This window comes from Bombus affinis, chromosome 11 (assembly GCF_024516045.1).
Source record: "Bombus affinis isolate iyBomAffi1 chromosome 11, iyBomAffi1.2, whole genome shotgun sequence".
In the NCBI taxonomy this organism is placed as follows: domain Eukaryota; kingdom Metazoa; phylum Arthropoda; class Insecta; order Hymenoptera; family Apidae; genus Bombus; species Bombus affinis.
Window position 1 is genome coordinate 1,414,696 of NC_066354.1, and position 19,062 is coordinate 1,433,757.

Consider the following 19,062-nt stretch of genomic DNA (forward strand, 5'->3'; position numbering starts at 1 on the left):
CGCCATCATTGGTATTTCTCATTTGGAGCTGTCTCATACATATCACACTAAATTTATTCCTTCGTAAAAAATCAAGTGAGATTTTAAAAGAATCGACGTTGTTATTATTTTTATTATTATTTTTATTATTATTATTATTATTATTATTATTATTATTATTATTATTATCATTATCATCGTCATCATTATTACTATTATTATTATTATTGTCCTTTACAGATCATATAACGGATTCTTGTTTATTAGTATTACGTGTTTCTTCACTCAGAGGATTTCTTCCTGGCTTTGATTAAATATTCAAAGCTCATACTAATGTGATTATCGTAGAAATTTTGCTATTATTATAGTTAGTATTACTGTTTTCAATCTATATGAATATCGATTACATCAAAGATAAGACATTAGTCAATAATTACTCTACATACTGACAGAGTCACTAATTCGATTGCTGACTTGTATTAATTATCCCTTTATTCGTAAAAGAAAGGAGCAACGAAGGAATTGCTTAAGTAGAAGGGGAGAAGAACGAATTAACGACTTAAATAAAATAGGTTATTTGTAGTAATATGAATACTCAATTCGCGATTAGAATAGTGTTTAAGGGAACGAAGATAATTTAATTTCGATTCTCGGTCGCCATCGTTTGCTTTCGCATAATTTATCCTGTCGTTTCATTAAGGGATGAAACTAACAGAGAGAGGAACAGAAACAGACCCTTACCGTTGCAAAGCTATGCAAATATTGCTTGGTGATTAATGCCAGCTACTGGCCGAAACACTGCCGCTTGTGCAATGGCAAATATTTATCCTTCTACCCTTCGATCTAATTGTTTAATCGATGATTGCGAACTAGGTTATACTTCCGCTCGATAGAACGCTTGATTTGAAACTCAGGAAGGACATGATCGAAAAATGAACGAAAACGTTACGTCAATGAGACAATTTCTAAAATCATTCTTTAAATATTAAATTCTTCAGAAAGTTTACAATATTTCTGACAATTGATATAAACTCGTTTTGTGTATTGCATATGTCCCATAAGTAACGCGGTTTTTCTAATATCGTTAGATCATAAGTAATTATAGTAATTCGAGCTCGATTACTCGATTGCAGTACTCAATTTGAATATTCATTGAAATAAAGATTTTATTATTTTTGCGAAAATAGATTGCCTTTAATATTGTTCAAATTCCTCGACGAATTTTCCAAACAATGTAGTATTTCAAAGGAAATAGTGAATCGGATTTATCAAAACTGAAATCTTTTTCGTTCCGATAGAAATTAGCTCGTACTGAAATGACATAAACAACGAAGTTTAATAAGAAGGATATCTCTGGCAAAATCTTAATTGACGTACTAATATCCTTACCTATACCAACAGCACTCCAAGAAACTTTCCGAGAAAGTCATGGGTATATCTACTTGCAAGATAACGTCCTATTCAAAATCCCAAGAAACAGTAGGACCGTGAATCATACGGTGAAAGTAATACATTACTGTGTTTTAATCCGTACAATTCATTCTCAACGATTTTATAACTAGAAGTTTGGATTGAGTTATTTGGAGACGGATAGTGAGATTCTGGGATACAGAAATCTGAGACAGATATTAGATTATCTCTGCTTGAATTCTGGTAGGAATCCCTCTTTTCCTTCTCTTGCTTTCTTTTCTTTCTTTCTTTTCCTCTTTCTCCCCTATTTTCTCCCTATTCCTTTCTTTTTTCCCATTTCATTTCTCCCTCGTTTCTACCTATTCTTTCCTTCCTGTCGTGCACTTCGAAACTCGAAATGCGTCAACGCACGCCAGCAAATATCCCAAACAACTACACATCGCAAGACATTTGCACCTCTATAGCGGAAGAAATAGCGAAAGGACATTTTAGCCGATTGTCTTTTATGGATATCGTCCGCCCTTTAGAAAAACCAACCGTAGTATCGCCAACGCGAACCGACGATACCAAAGAGAATAAAAAATTACGTAGCCGAAATTGGATGTCCATTCCATCCCTTTATTCCCGTCGCTTTTCTTCTATTACAATACCAACCAACCCCAACGACTTTCAACGCCATTGAACCTTGTCGAGCGAAATTTTCGTCTTCGCAAAACAAACCGTGAAAACGGTTATATGCCAATAGCGCTTCTAACAGGGCGATTTTCCTCCGACTGGACTTTCAATTAAAATTTCATTGGCTCGGCGAATGCGGCAAAAAACAGAGAGGGTGAAAAATTAATTACGGTGCGTGGCGTGGCCTTCGCGGACAAAGGTGCAAACAGGGACGGTGAATGGGCGCAGAAGTCGCGATATGGAAGGATTAATGAACCACTAATCGAGTCTCAGGGCCGAGGGTCAGGGTAAACGAACGGGCATCAGACAAAATAAGAGGAACGTCGGACGAAAACACGCTCGAGAGAACGAGAAACGAGAGTTCGAACATCAAAGTCGATGGAGGATAATGGCATTCGTTTCGGACGCTGGTGTACGAGCTGGATGAAACTTATCGCCGTTGGCATCTGGACGTCGAATACTGATTAAAGTAACGGAAACGCGGATAGCAACTTTCTGTTAATTAAACAGACGATGCCGGTTTGACCTCCACCGGTGGGATTGGTTGCTTATTGCTCTCGAAATTGTTTCGAGAACGAAAAATTTAGACGAGCGCCGAACGGCTAATAGATTGTGGCTATCCACGCGGATTCATATTTTTATAAATACGACTCGACAAATGAAATCTAATGATCTATGAAAAGATAAGAATATTTGTTAAAAAGAAGAGGGTTTGAAAAATCGTTACGACGAAATCGAACATCCCGTACATTATTATTAATACGATATTTTACTAAGTAACTTTATCCAGGAACTAATATTAAAAGTAAAATTATACGATTTACGAGCTACAGATTATTATCATAAATTTCCTTGCACAATAATAATAAGCTGGTAATAAAGCATATGAATAAGATTATTACATGAAATTTGACTTAGAATTGCAAGATAGTAAAGTAGATCACAATTTGCCAGTTCGTAAAATTTATTAATTAGTAAATTATTGTGCAAGAAGATTTTAGTATTAAAATTCTCCATTAACAGTCATGTTTCTCATCAATATGATGTGTAATTGTTCAGATACGTGAAACGCGCCTAACTGATGTACCAACCTCCAGAGATGGTAATTCAACCGTTAAGCCGAGAGCCATGTTCAGTTCGAGGCACAGTCCGATCCGACCTCTTTATCACTAGCAACCCATGGGCATAATTTTGCAACAGTATCTCGAAAGCGGAAGCTACGACGCTAGAATCCAGTAATTTCGTTGGCTGTGGCTTAATCTGTATCGATTCATGTGTTCGGAACATCGTGAACCTTCCGAGCTGTTTCTACAAATGCAAGTTTCACTTAGTGATCGATCAATGCTCTTTGTCACGAATTATCGATAGAATTTATCTAACAGAATGTTGTTTGTTTCTCATAAATGATAGGTTTGAGAGAAAAATAAGATAGTTACTATCTTTTTCATATGATGAGTCGAATAGAGTTTTGTATTTCAGTAACCTTAATACTCTATCGTGTTTTAAATCGAATTCTATTTAAAAAAAGAAATTAACCTATTCCTATAATCTGTAATTGGTAATATATTGCCACAATTTAAGGAAATAATTACATTACGTTGAACTATATTAAATTTTTAAAAATTCATTCAGTCCATCCTGCTGGGCATGAAAAATTGCGAGACATCGCCCTCTCCTGTTTTTCTAAAAAATGGGCTACTAACGAGAAATCAATACGGTAAGCACCCTGTATACTACTTAACGAGAACATAATGCTAATTAAAGATAAGAACGTTGGATTTCGTATATTTAGTATAGAAACGCATCGTTCGTAGCTCCAGTTAAGAGGACTACCAGCAGGCAAAGGACAAAGTAAGTATAAGGACCATTTGATGTCAGACGAGCTTCGAGTAAATCGAGAATACCATTTGTAGGTTAATTAGACTAATCGTCGACATACAGACGGTGCTTAACGAGTCTTGCCTTTCCGACGTTTCCATTAAGCCAGTCAATCAGATCTGTTTCAACGGTGAAAGAGACTCCATTCTCGCGTTATTTTGAATTTCAATAGAGACCGATGTTATCGAAGTTCTGGAAACAGGAAATTCTGCACGAGATTCGCCGAAATTGAATTTAGGCTGCTTCGAATTCGACGAAGGAAGATGCAACAAGAGCCTCCTCGACGATGCAACTTGAAATTCTATAACTTATCGAACTAACAGGGTGATAACAAATATAACTTCCAACGAGGATGAACGTTTCTTACGAAACTGGCTGTTGCGAGCTCGCGTAGGATTGAACACAAATTAAAAGGAAATCGATACTTCGTGATTTCAGATTATCGTCTAGAGTTTAATAAATCTCAATGCAATTCTAAAATCATTATAGGGAAATTGAAGTTATTAAACTATTGCTTGAATATTTTAGAAGTATAATTTCTATGAAAGAAATAGTAATATTTACGTTTACTTTTAGTTAGTATATATAATTAATTAATATTATCTTTTTATATTATTATATTTAATATTATTTAATTAATATAAATGGATTATTGTTCTTGAACACCTCTATCCATCTTCCAAACGAGTTTTTAATCTTCTCGTTTTTTGAATTAGGACACACTTTCACTCCGATATCCAATGTATATTAACTTCGATTTTATCTCTTTATATCTCTGAAAATTGAATAACTAAAATTACCATAGATTAAAATAGTTCCATCTGAAAATCTCATCGATTTTCAACAACGCAATGGTCCATTACTCAAATTGCCTCGAGCTAGAATTCTTGATCATCTCAAGTGCACAGTGTTACGTAGCACAAAAAGGGAACCTTCAGCAAAGTTTGGGCCATCACAAATGCAGATAGCATCTGGGGAATAAGCTTTCTCGCCGTTTTCTACCCTGGCACTTTCTTTACTCGCGACTCAAGGCGTGGTAGGAAAGATGCCCAAACGCTCGTCGAGCTTCCTTCAGAATTCGATCCGATATCCCTCACGGTAGCGGCTATATCCGGCGAGATTCTGTTGTTCGATTACAGTACAGATTTATTTATCGCTGGAAGCTTCTTACGCAAACAACTTGCGATGCAGAAGAGACAGAAATAGCAGCTTGTTGAGAAAAGTAAGGACGAAGTAGTCGGTATCTTTGACGCGCCGTCATGTAGAAAATGTTATTTCGATAGAATAACGTTATTTATGCGGCAACGAATACGTAACGTAAGATTTATTTATTGCGATCTTCTGCAATTAAATGGAAGAAACATCATTCGCATTTGCAAAGACTGATGTATAATGTAGTAGAACAGATCATATCGGTTTCGATGTTTAATTAGAATTCTCGAAAGTTTAGCTCAGAGTTAACTAAATCTCAAAATTGACGTTTGATGATTTATTTATTATTCTTAAAAAATATTGGCCATGAAATTTGCATTTCTTGTGGCACATAAATTTACAAAGATAGGTCACTCGGTTTTCTGAAATATTCGACATTATGTACGTGAGTAATAAAATATGGCACTTCATAAGAGAAAGGCCGTGAAAATCGCAAAAATTAACTCTTCGCAATCTCGCTTCGAAAGAGACTCCATCTATTCCATCCACAAACCTAATTGAACTGCCCCTTTAAATAAACTTCCAGTTACTCGATAAATTTACTACAGCCATTCTTTCGTTCACTTAATTCATTCCCATCTATGAGTTCTCTAACCTCGTAGCTTCGTAGATCGAGCGCGTAATGTGTGCGTCGGTGTCGCTAAAAACACCATTGCGCCTCTCGCGTATACATTAATAACACCGTAGAGGTCCAGCAGGGGCAGTAAAAAGACCAACAAAGTCATGTAGGAAGAGAAAAAGGGAGAAAAGAGGGAAATACGCGTGGACCAAACGATGCATCATGGTACATTGTACCTACGCGTTTCGACTGCTTCGCGTCGGTTACGGCGTCGAGTGGCCTCGCACGGCGCTACAACAACGTCGCTGTGTCGCGTCGGGACAACGTATTCTCATTAACAGGTGTCGCGGTTTTATTTTTCCATTTTTCCCGCTTGCTTCTTCCGGGTCGAAGTTATAAAACGATTATTCTTCGCTTCCGAACTTTTGACATTTTTAAATGGTTCGATTTTACTAAATAAACAAGATTGTATAAGTAGGATTGTAACATTTCGCCTTTCTTTTATCTTTCTCAAGCATCGCGATGCACTATTTATTTATTTCACACCTTCTATATTTACGATATCACAAACTAAACAAGAAAATCAAAGTACTTCTCAGGAGAAAAATGTTTAAAACTTTTATATTTCAACCTTTGTTCCCAGCGCGCGTTTCACTCTCCTGTGATATTACTTAACGAATTTTTAACACCAATTTACTCCGAAATGAAACGTCACACGGGAAGAACTTTTACAAATTTAGCTCGCATTTTCATATGAAATGGTCCCTCAAGGATCGTATCGACGATTCATCAAACAGCCTGTAAATTCCCATCCAATCAGACAGACATTGCGGGATCACCATTGTCACTCATAAAACCGTATCTGGTTTCGCCCTCGCGTAGCTACGGAACAAACGGTTTTCCGATAATCTTTCTGTGCCGCGTAAGTTTCAATGGCATCCCATATCGGCGTGTAAGCAGGCTGATGCACGGTTATTTCAATAGGAACCTGTACGTGGCGCGATGAACGTGCAAAATGCAGTCGACGAGGCAAAAGGACCGTTCGTTTGGTCGTGTGCACGCCTTGTCGTACATTTCCAACTGAAATGAATCCACCCCTGTCAAAGCTTGACGCGTTTTGCCCTGGCGAGCAAGACAGATTCGAATGCCTTTCCGCTGCCTTCTGCAAACGTGATCCATCTTTCCGTCTTTCCACCATCGGAGGAAATGTTCTTCGTCGCGGCACGTGCGACGAGTTTTTATATAACCGACATTTCGAATACTCGTATATTCAAACGAAGAGTCAAATGGATCGTGCGAAGTAAAGTAAATTTCAGAAACATTCGTGCAAGCGGATGTAATATTCGTAAAAGTTGGAAACGTACCTAGTCGAGAGATACATATTTAAAATTTTCGTGGCAAGTAACGTTGAGTACGGTGGTCAATAGACCACCGCGTGTGATATACTCGATTGGTGTCGAACACATTGGTGTTGCGAAACAAGAAGAAATCGGCTATGATGAATAAAATATAACGTGTCTGTAAACGCATTAGAACTACAGAATATCAGACTAGAATATCGGTACTGAAGGGTATTAAACGATGACTAATTCGAAGAATTCATGTGAAAATTTGTCATGTATGATGTGATACGTGACAATTTGCCTGCCTGTGACAATAATGTGCTACGAAAATGCTACGTGTATATGAGCAATTGAAAAACAAAATAGTTTCTTATGAAATAAAAAATAAGAATAAAAAATAAGTGTCAGGGTTGAGAGCTTACAGGAATCAAGTCGTACTGAGTAACATTTGAGTACAGTTGAGAGGGACTTAAAATCTCTATCTGATATTTAAATATAGTCTTTACTATCTTATATACTATCTTATTCTTTGATAAAACCTGAGATCCAAATATAAAGAACGCATCATACAAGATCTTTCACGTGAGTTACATCTATTAAATTAAACGAAAATTTTTGCAGTTTCTATGAAATATATCGAATCATGCTATCTGCATGAATAAAAATTTCCAATAACATTGTCATGTCCTAAAGATCGTCGCAAACGATAGCAACGCCAAGAATTCAACGTCCGACACAAACCGCAGAAAAAGACGAAGACTTCTCGTCCAGCATTTAAAGTACCCTATAATTTCAAATATTTTACTTCCACGCGAATATTCAGGCGAAGCGTAGCCAACAGTCTTGCCAAGATAAGGCCACATTTTTAACAATGTACCGCACCGCAAGCTCTATACAGGTCGAAAACGAAACATTTTCCAATCGCTCTGTTGGCCCTGCATGGAAACTCGGTTACTTATTTCCAAACTGTTGAACTCGTCCCGGACTTAGACGAACTTCCCTATGCGGTAGACGTTCGTTTTCGATTCGAACGAGCACGAGACCTTTCTATCAAGGATCTCACGACGACGTTCGCTCCCAGGCCAGGATATAACTACTTCCGACGAATTGCGGACGGAGGTCGAAAGCGCATCGAGGCGAACCGTTCGCCATCGCGCTCACCAACCAACCCGCTGATCTCTCAACCACGCGCAGAACGACCCCAATGCACAATTTACGCGCGAACAACCTTCCATCCAAGTTTGCTTCCTCCTTTGATTCGCGTTTTCTCCGGCGGCCACCGCGGATATACTGTTCCGGTTCATAGAATAAAGACATGAAGCTCTATCTGTTCGTCGTTTCGAAACGGTTAATGGTTCCTGTATTGAAAAAAGGATTATGAGGCAAAGCAGGTTTGATAGGTTAAACAAAAAATTTTAGAATAGGTAGATAGCCTTTGGACGAAGTATTAATTTAATAAATAGGATTTTGCGAATTTCGATGCGTCTTCGCATAATTAAAAGGTACAAAAATGCGCATACGATATGCGAAGATGTATAAAATATCCAAAATAGAGTATTTATTATAACATTTGGTGGATGAAACATATTTCTATTTAAATTACATTTCTCTGGGTATGTCCATAAAAATGTAAAAATGCATAAAAATTCGTAGTCCAGTAATTTTCATTTATGCATCCAAACTGACTGTAAACTTCACCATCTATTTTTACTATAGATCTGATTCTTCGACTTAATTGTTTGTATTATAAATTATTATCTATATAGCTACATCAGTTATAAATGCCTAACCCCACTAAACTAACTAAAAGTTTGATAGACTATTAAAGTTCGATCGCGATTTACTTTGACAAAACGGACTGTTCTTGTTTTCGCGGGCAACAAGATTGCGAAAATGCCGCGTAACGAGCCGCAACGTTTTCAAAAACTAAGCTGAGTTTTCGTCGGTTTATTATTAATAACAACCAAGTGACGTAACAGGCGTGATTTCAGCTAGTTTCGTACCGGATTTTCTTGTTGCACTGTGACCAAAAAGGACCGCGCGACGAAACGATGAATTATTAGAGCGTTTACGGAGTACGTGCTTTCAACTGGTTTTAGTAAGTAGATATTCCGTGCTTCGTCGCTACGTCGAGAATTTTTCGTGCAACGACGGAACGTCCTGCTTTGTACAAGAGGAATTATGAGAGGAAGTTGTTCTCTTTTATCGGACCGACTGAACAATTTCACGCTTGTTTACGGCGAATTTTTTCTCTCTTGTGCGAAGAAATTTTGAAATCGGCGATCCCTGTTAGTCGAATGCCGTGTTACTTTTATTCGCGCTAAAATTTTAATCATTGTTACTAGGAATCTGCGATGAATAATTTCAGAGAATCTTGTCATTCTATATCGAGAGAAAATTTCCCTGAAATTCTGCGATTTTAATTTATTTTAATCATACGAGAATGTAAATAGAGGAAGTTTTTGTATTAATTACAACTTAATTTAGTTCGTAATTACTATTCGAGATAAAAGTTTCGAAGTGATTTTATATTTATAGTACTTCAAAAAAGAAGTATTTTTATTTTTCAAAAAATGAAACTTCAAGGCGTTATTCCTTACTCGCTACATAATATATTAACAAATTTTCATTAACAAATAATCTCTACGCAGATTTTGTTTCCAAAACATTGCACATGTATCCTAGAAAAAATTATATAAAAAGTCATATTTGTAAAACGTCCGCCGTATAAATGAAAGCTTCTACTCCCTTAAAAAGGAACAAAAATTAAAATTCATGATTTTCCTCGTTTAATCGATGCATGATCAATCAACACTTGAAGTTTCTAGATAATTTCCATTCGATCAAATTGATTCTCGACCTCTGCGATGATTTATATTATCGAAAACGAGTTTATTTTTAAGCTGCAGAACGTTACGATTAATGTAAGAAATTGTTTAAAGATCGAATACACAAGTCGAAAAACATAGTGACGTTGACATGATCGTCGGGTGTACGAGAAAGATTGAATTCCAGCCATCAAAGACTGGGATAAATGATAAAAAGTAGAACACGAACAAAGTGTGTATCGAGTACTGCAGACTCATATCGAAATTGAACGTCGAATCGTACGTTTATCGCACTCTAATGAACCCAACCTTAACCTAAGATCCTTTTTATCTCTGATACGCTAGTTGTCCTATAGTTTAGAGTCAAGTGTATCTTGATACGAAAGAACTGTACGTAAAAAAGCCTGCCATCTCCGAATAAAATGTCACGACACGATTTTCCTAAGGCATTTCGCGTAATATGCTACGTCTGAAACGTGTCACGCGGATACTGATTACGTGTCACTCGAAGAATTTTCCCTCTATGAATTTTCCTGATTGATGCTACTTGAAATGTTTGGATAAAAATTGGTGTAAAAAGATGATGATCTTAATATGAAATTTGAGATTGGGTTAAAATTTTATTCCTAAAATTTATTTACTGCGAATTTCATTTTACAATGGCACAAAATAATTTGTACTGTAAAACGTGTATATATACGTACAGTTAACAAAATTGAATTTTACTTATTGCACGTTAAAGGAACAAAGTTTAATTCTCTTAATTGTACATAATGTTATGATACAAAAAGAAAGTGTCCGAAAAAGTCGATACAAAACTTCTGCTATGTGTTAATGAGGTCAAGTAGATAAAGAAAGTTTATATAAACTGATGTCCGAAATTGCTTTATCGAAGAGTTATAAGCTTTCGAAGATTCCCAGGAAAGTTGTTCTTAAGACTTGCTATACAAAATCGTAGACAGACAAATGCATTTACTACTATTTCTACAGCGGCGGGAATATTGAAGAAAGTTTGATGAACTTCAGTTCGACGAGTATTCTTGCAGAAGGAAGAAATTTCGAACGTTCATTATAACTGCCAAAATGATTAATATAGATATTTTAACGCTTACAATTCTTCGATAAAGCATTTTCGGACGTTGATTTATATAAACTCTTGTTACCTACTTGACTTCATTAACACGTAGTATAACTTTTATCGCGACTTTTTCGGACGCTATAATACCTTCAATAAGTCGAAATTACAATTCATACGTGTTGATCCAGATAAGAAATTTACTTTTCAAACGACGATGGATATATTCATTTGAATACTTTTTACATAAAACAGAGAAAGGAATACGCGTGACGAAACGAACATTTTCTAAAATCAGTCTCCTATATTTCTTTCGAAATCGGAAAATCCAGGCAAGTTACGTGAAGCAATTTCCTAGAGAACTCACGAGGCAAAATTCACCGAAGTCAAGGAATCGAATAAACAGATTCGTCTACGGGGAAATCGGGGGAGACGCGTGAGGATCGCGAGGAAAGATATGCAGGGGGTAAGTTTCAGGATCAACTCACCGGCGCAGCTGTATCCATTTTTATGAAGAATGTAGCCGTCCTTGCAATCGCACTCGTACATCCCATCGTGAAGTTCGTAGCAGAGCTGCTCGCACGGAGACCCGTGACCGCATCTTCCTGAAATGCAAAAAGGATTGTCATGGTGAGAGGCTTATTTGTATCCAGAATGCGAAGAAGAAACAAACGAATGATGATAAAACGTGTTCGAAGGATATTCGACGTCGCGAGTTCAAGATAGGTTCCATTTTCGACGACTTTAGAAGGAAGAACATTTCACCATAAAAATGGAATTTTCTTCTGTGATTCTGTCGTGATATCATACTTTTGTTTTGACACGTGCAGTATCAATAGGGGCTAGGCTAACGACGAAGCTGTTGATCGTGTCATTTCTTAACACTTCGCGGTCTTGATATATTTAATATTTTATCAAGACTGGCTTAAGTGGTCACGATTAGACGACGGATATTTATATACGCGTAGTTTTACGAATGTTATCAAAGAAATGGAAGTTAAATAGAGATCTGTTCCACTTGCCAAATATTATAAGATATATAATGAATGCTTTACTTTGGATATTTTATATATTTTGAATATATGTGCGCTCTTTATGTTTCTACATAGTTGAATTTTCTATAAATGTGCAAATATCTAATTATAACGAAGTATATTTACGACATATATTGTAACACAATGAATCGATTAATTTCTCAACGAACTTCAGCAATAAATATCCCCTTCCATAATAGATCAACGATTTAAACATGCAACGATAGATACATAGATTCGATAACAATATCGAAATAACATACACGTACTTGCACGTTTAACGTTCGACAAAGCATAAGTTACCAAACAATAAATATCACAATCTCTAACTAATAATGCACGAAGAGACACCACGAAAGGTCCACGAAAAGTCCTCGAACAATCAACGACAACGTCCACGAAGAAAGGTCGTAATAATTACATCAAGCGAGCCATCTCGAATTTATTAAGTCGCAGGATAAACGGAGGATATTTCGCCGAGGGAAGATAAATCTCGGCGATTGCCAGCGTCGTATTTTCTCTAGCGGTGCACGGGCCGACGAGAAAGCGCTTCATTTACCTTTGAATTATTCTGTGCCCTCATCGAAACGCTGGCTCAGCGTCGTTGCTCTCGCTCTGCGCTTTAAGGATTTTCCAGCAGCTACGCGACGACTCGACGGTCGATCGACAGCGACGACCGCCAGAATAATTCACGTCTAACCGCGAACTTCCTGTAGGATTACAATTTCCTGGCCTTCTCTACGGTCGTAGACAGAAACAAGTGGACAGGTAGTAAAGGTAGGTACCAATGAAGTTTATTCGAACAAGTAGCAGTATTCTACACTTAAGCTTTATTTGCTATTGGATTGCAGGTTTGTATGCAACTTCGTATTTTTAAGAACAAAACTAAGGAAATGGAACATACGTAATGGAATTTGTTTAGCATACGACAAATTATAACGGGCACTCCAGTTTGGATGTTTTTTATACTATCGTATATTATATACATCCTAGACACTTTTTCGTCTTTAAATATATTACAAATGCATAGAAACCTTCAGTCTATTTATTATATATCCTTATAGTACATAGGTCATTTAGCAAACTTATTCAAGTTCATATTTACGTTTAGGCGTATGCAAACAAGTCTGGTAAATAACTGAAATTCATATTTAGCTTTAGATGTACCTAAACAAGTTATTTTTAACGAAACTTCATTGCTATGTATTTCTACTAGCTGTCCACTTATTTCTATCCCCGACTATACATATCCTCTTACAGTTCGAACCTTATTGCCCCCAGCCTTTTCCACTGGCGATACGATGACCGCCTTTGGAAAGCCCTCGATTTTCCCTCGCGTGTACTTCGTGCATGTATGCTACGTACACCAACCGTGAATTGTAGACTCTCCCTAAATTCAATTCCAAGGAATCGTAGCTGAAGAATAGGATTAACGTGAACTGGATATAGCATGGATATACAAGGGACAGTTGAAAGGGTTAGGTTGTTTTCTAAACCGGCGATTTTGCACACTTTAGTTTCTGGGAAAGTGATTTCTATTTTAGGAGATGCTGGAGAAAATGAGTAAACGGGTTACGAGGATGGTTTCAATTTTTTGAGAGTCTTCTTGTAAAGTTTAACCTAAATTATTTAGGAGTTAAAAATATTTGTTCGTTGATTTTGTATAAGTTATTATACGACATATAAACAGCTCGTACAAATATTTTCATATATAGAATTGTTTTTCGATACATTGATAAAATTTGTTCATTTTACTGGTAAATCGAGAGAAACTTCGTGCGTTAAGGAATTAATTCTTGCGATGTAAAATCAACCTGACGCAAATTAAATCGAGAGAACTATAGACCAAAGAAAAGATAAGGATATTTCTCAACTCGTTAATCCATAATCCCTCTACAATTCCCTTTGAACCTTGGCAAAATCGTACAGCGTCAAAATAAAATTACACATCTGAATTTCTGGTGATTTTCGCACGCATTCCGAACATCCGGCACGATTCACAGAAATTCTGTTTACACGTCGAAAGCATTGTTTCCGCGGATCAGGAACGTTGCACGTAGCTTCTATAAGCAATGTAGCCAGGTGGATTTATTCGAAAAGTCTCAGCCACGTAAATGCACCATAAATTCGCGAAGTGAAGAAAAATGGATGATTCGCTAACTCCGTGGCGAACAAACCCTCGCCAGCCCCCTTTCTCGCATCCTCTTTTGCGTTTTTATGGCTCGACGTTAGAATAACTTTTCGTGCCCCCTCCCGAGGAAAGCTGTGCCGCACATCTTTCGCGTTGTTCGCATAATAAATAACGATAAACCCGAGCGAAACCTTCCGTCGCGTCGTCTCAAACGAACGAATACATCGTTCCATAGTGGTCGCATCGCCTACCATTATTTACGATATCCTGTGGCGTGATCGTGCAAATAATTTAACATTTACCTACCTGCTGCGATTAAAATTAATATACACGTGCGTAGAAATTGCATTGATTGTAGATTAATGCTGGGGGCCGTTTCCGAACTTACCTGATCTTAATTAAAATTCAAGCTAAACAGTGTGCTTAGGATAATTTATGAGAATTTACGAACGATATTATAGAGAGCAGGCGGAATCATGATATCTCGACGTGGTGCTATTTTCTAGTTTGTTTCCCAACACAACTTTGAAAATGAAAATTCATGAGAAAAATTGTGAATAATACAGGTATAATTAGACTGCGGGTGTTTACGTATTTATGAGGGAGTGTGTAGATCTGTCTGAAATTCGCAGAGCAAATATTTAAAGGTAACCAAAATGTAATGTAATTATAATATTCAGAAGCTGAAACGAATTTTTATTTCGGCTGTTTTCCATTACTTGTGTCTATAATAAAATGAGGTTGCATAAATATGGGCAACCCATCTGTGATATTCCGACAAAATGATTAACCTCCTCACAGAGAAGAAGGTTTCGCCATTTGATAAAATGATCTCTACAAATCTGAAAGAGAAATTGTGAGTGCGATAGAGCTTCGATTATCCACCATGATGTCTGTGTCCTATCTCGAATAATCGAAAACTCATATAATACGAAAAGGTCTAACAGTGTTCGTCAGTAAATCGCATAATAAAATCGTGGAAAACATTTTTATAACGTAATATTGTACATGTATTTAGGTTTAATTCATCCTTTAATCGGTCAAAAGTTTGATTAACTGATCTCACAATTTCTGACTATTTACACTTTCGTATTCTTGGTGTTAAAATTTCAAACAGAATGAAGTCGTGGTAAAGTTCAAAACACCTTCGATTAAACGGGATTCGGATAACCGAGACCTTACTGTTACAAGATTATACAATAATATGTCGACATTCCTCTACCATTTAATTTATTTTACGTTACTTTCTACTATCTAATTACTATAAAACTATCGCAGTTTTCATACGAGACTCTCATTTGAAAAATTCACTACAATTTATCACATAATTAATATAAATAAGTAATTCAGAAGGAAAGGAGTTTCATAACCTCGGTGTTGTTCCCTCGTGTACGAAAAAATCTTAACCATAACAGAACCGTCTTAAAAGTATCAAAACGATATGCACGTTTCGCTGTTATTCATGCGTCGCTTCAAACATTTCGGCGCCGCTTTTTAATCCACCGTTCTATATTAAAATCCAGCTACGTGGATCGCATTTTCGTGTTAAGAAGCCGTTGGCAGATAGTATAATATAAGAGACGAGTATATAAGCCGCACGATGGCAAAAGCGATTTCGTAACGGCGTCAGACGCTCAGACGGTGCAGCCTCATTTTCCTAACAAAAAAAACCCAAGAAAATATGTGATTACTTTTACGCTTTCTGCCGGCTGTATTTTCAGAGATTACTCCCTTAAATTTCGGTCACCGTCGTGTCATGCTATTCTTCTCCGCTCCATTGTCCCGCACATTCAAACATTTCCACCCCCGGTATCGTCGTTTCGCATCGCGTTACTCATTCCCTCGTCCCTGATCCGAATCTCTCATTTTTCCTCTCCGCGAATACAGAAACATCCAGAATTACCGAAGACAGAACTGGGCCATGCCGTGCGCAGGAAACGAAATAATACAAAATGACCGGCTAGGACGAGACGACTTTAGAACGAACGCGATCAGAGAATCACCGTCTGGAAGAATCTAACAGAGAAGAAAACAAGACACTGATTCCGTTTCGCGAGCGACAATTTCGTGGCGCGCGATTACGGGCCTTCTCATTCATTAGGATAATTAACGTCAGCGGCGGCGTCACTCGTGCCAAGTGCTTCTATTATTCCCACGTGCGAGACATTCCGTGTACTCCGCGAAAGTTCCGCCCGCGTATGCATTCGTGACCCGCATTCCACCGCGGCCTCGATTGCACCAGCGAACACCACGCGCAGCAAATGTTTTTGTTCCAACGACGTAGGAAACGAGGAAACTAGGGAAACGCTTTAAACGAAGACAAAAGTTGATGGTGGAATTGCAGGATGTTGTAGGATGCGACGTTAGGATGTGTACATGACAAGAAAAATAAACGAGATAGTCGAAGAATTTGAATTTAGCAAATAGTGATACGTTGCTAGGTTTAATGAAAACCTTGATAGAGGAAGGTTCGATCTTTTCGTTTGTAATAACGACTGTAACCGACATTTACAAAATTTATCTAAATAAAACGTTTGATTGTTCATTTTTGTTGAAGTGATTCTCATTTCTAGGAAAACTCTACATCTCCTCTAGTGTTTAGTTTTCTTAGTCTTCGAAGACATTGAGTATTGTTTAGCTCTAAATCAATTTGAAGGGCCCCTCAGCCTCATATCTTGTTTTAGGAACATACCTTGCACAGATAGTGTAGCGGGATATAGACGGGCCAGTTTTTGTAATTATATAAATACCCATATGTAGATATAAAAACCCATGGCTTCGGAGCTCTATTGTAAAGTAACGCTGCTAGCGTGCGGATCTCGACTAACATACACTGTAATTATACTTATACTTACTTCAATATATTTCTATTATACATTCATCCATGCATTTCCTCTCTCTATTCCGAGATAAACTCAACGGTTTTGCGCGTTGAATTTCTGTTACGAATAGTAGGTATACTTAATGCGTGGTGTGTTTCATGCATTTTTGAGACGTAAAAAAGCACTCGCGTATGTTTATACTATGGCATTTAGTTATAACATTTTACTACAACAATTAAGTACAACGTTACATTGGAACATTTTACAGCAACATTTAACTATGACGTTTTACAGTTCTCAAGAAACTTAATTAAAAGCTGATTTCCAGGGGTAGTATACGATCTTAAATACGAAGAATTTAGACGCCCGAAAAAGGAATGGATAGAGACAACTTCCTGGTACACATGCATCAACTTGTTGGACACCGCATAGCGTCTCGAAGCACTCGGAAGGTTTCAGAAATTCTGAGGACGTCGGTGGGTTCCAGAGTATCCGGAAGCCTGAACAAGTTTTAGGGTGCTGAAAGACATTAAGAGGTTCCTTATGAGAACATTTGAAAGTCTTAGAAGGTTCTGAGGAATCCAAGAGGCTTTAGGGGATTCTACAGGATTCAGGCTCCTCCAATAATCTTCCTAAGATCACATCGAAGACCGTCTGAATTGTTTCAGATTGACAAATACCCCTTATTTAATCTAAACTTGCGGATAACCTCAAAACATTCTAAGATATTTAGATAGTATGGAACCTATCGGAGTTTACAGATGTCGTAGTATTCTCAGAGATCTTTGGAAACTATGGAGTCCTTGGATGTCATGGTATCTAGTGAAACCTTTGAAAACCACGAAACTTGCAAAGACGTCAAAGGCTTTTGATGGTACACCAGTACAATGTCTGGGCACCGGACTTGATCAGATCTGCTTCTACCGCATCTCGACCGTTGTATTAGCTATTGTTTTTCAATATTTTCAATCTGTTAACTTCTGTCATTTTTTTACGCGTTTAGGTTACATATAACAGTTTTTACTTGTTTCGTATACTACTGGAAAATTCAAATTGTACTAAGAAAATATCTCCGTAAACTATTTAGTCAATGAACTAGGAACAGAAATATAAAAATAATATATCAGCATTGTCTCATACAGTCAAATTCGTATCAATTCCAATTCTACGTAGCTAAAAGTTATTTACTATATAGAGTTTCACTAAAAATTTATTTTCAATCAATTTCTACATATTCGAAATTCATCTACGTCAAATTGTTATAGACTTAGAATGGTTTCCATCGCGTTTCCAATGTTCACTCGCAGTCGGCAGGATTGAACAACATTATGGTCGTTTACGTCGAACCCCACGGGATTGGAATTGGTCATATCGGCTATCAACAATCCGAAATCGTATGTATCGAATCTCAAAGTTTCGTGTCCCACGAGTGGTGGGTCAGCTATATCTGATGCCAACCATCTAGAGCCATCGCTAGTACCGGTCTAAATTGTCCATGTCGCGCTTCACAAACCCATTCATTATTCGATCCAAGAGAGTTTGAAATCGTCAGCAATAATATACACGAGTTCCAACTCGTATATGGAACATGTAGGGATTTAACTGAATCAATTCTATTGAGATTATTCATATAATTTTTAAATAATTGACTCATCTATGCTTTCACAAACATGACTACATGTGACATTTAGCGCGCTTTTGTGTGTGTGTGTGTGCGTGCGTGCGTGCGTGCGTGCGTGCGTGCGTGCGTGCGTGCGTGCGTGCGTGCGTGCGTGCGTGCGTGCGTGCGTGCGTGCGTGCGTGCGTGCGTGCGTGCGTGCGTGCGTGCGTGCGTGCGTGCGTGCGTGCGTGCGTGCGTGCGTGCGTGCGTGCGTGCGTGCGTGCGTGCGTGCGTGCGTGCGTGCGTGCGTGCGTGCGTGCGTGCGTGCGTGCGTGCGTGCGTGCGTGCGTGCGTGCGTGCGTGCGTGCGTGCGTGCGTGCGTTCGTGCGTGCGTGCGTGCGTGCGTGCGTGCGTGCGTGCGTGTGTGTGTGTGTGTGTGAAATTGAAATTTGTAGTATGTGAGAAGATTAATATATATATGTATATGTAACTGAATAAAATTTCTAAGTTTATGTT

At 37.8% G+C, this 19,062-nt stretch overlaps 1 protein-coding gene across 4 annotated transcripts in view; it reads right to left on the reverse strand.

The window, feature by feature from the left end:
* LOC126922042 (pikachurin) overlaps nucleotides 1-19,062 on the reverse strand; it is a 264,697-nt gene that overhangs the window by 183,424 nt on the left and 62,211 nt on the right. For all 4 annotated transcript variants that reach the window (XM_050734216.1, XM_050734219.1, XM_050734217.1 and 1 more), the window contains exon 3: nucleotides 11,448-11,564. In XM_050734216.1, coding sequence (XP_050590173.1) covers nucleotides 11,448-11,564 — 117 coding nt within the window. The remainder of the gene's footprint in view (nucleotides 1-11,447; nucleotides 11,565-19,062) is intronic.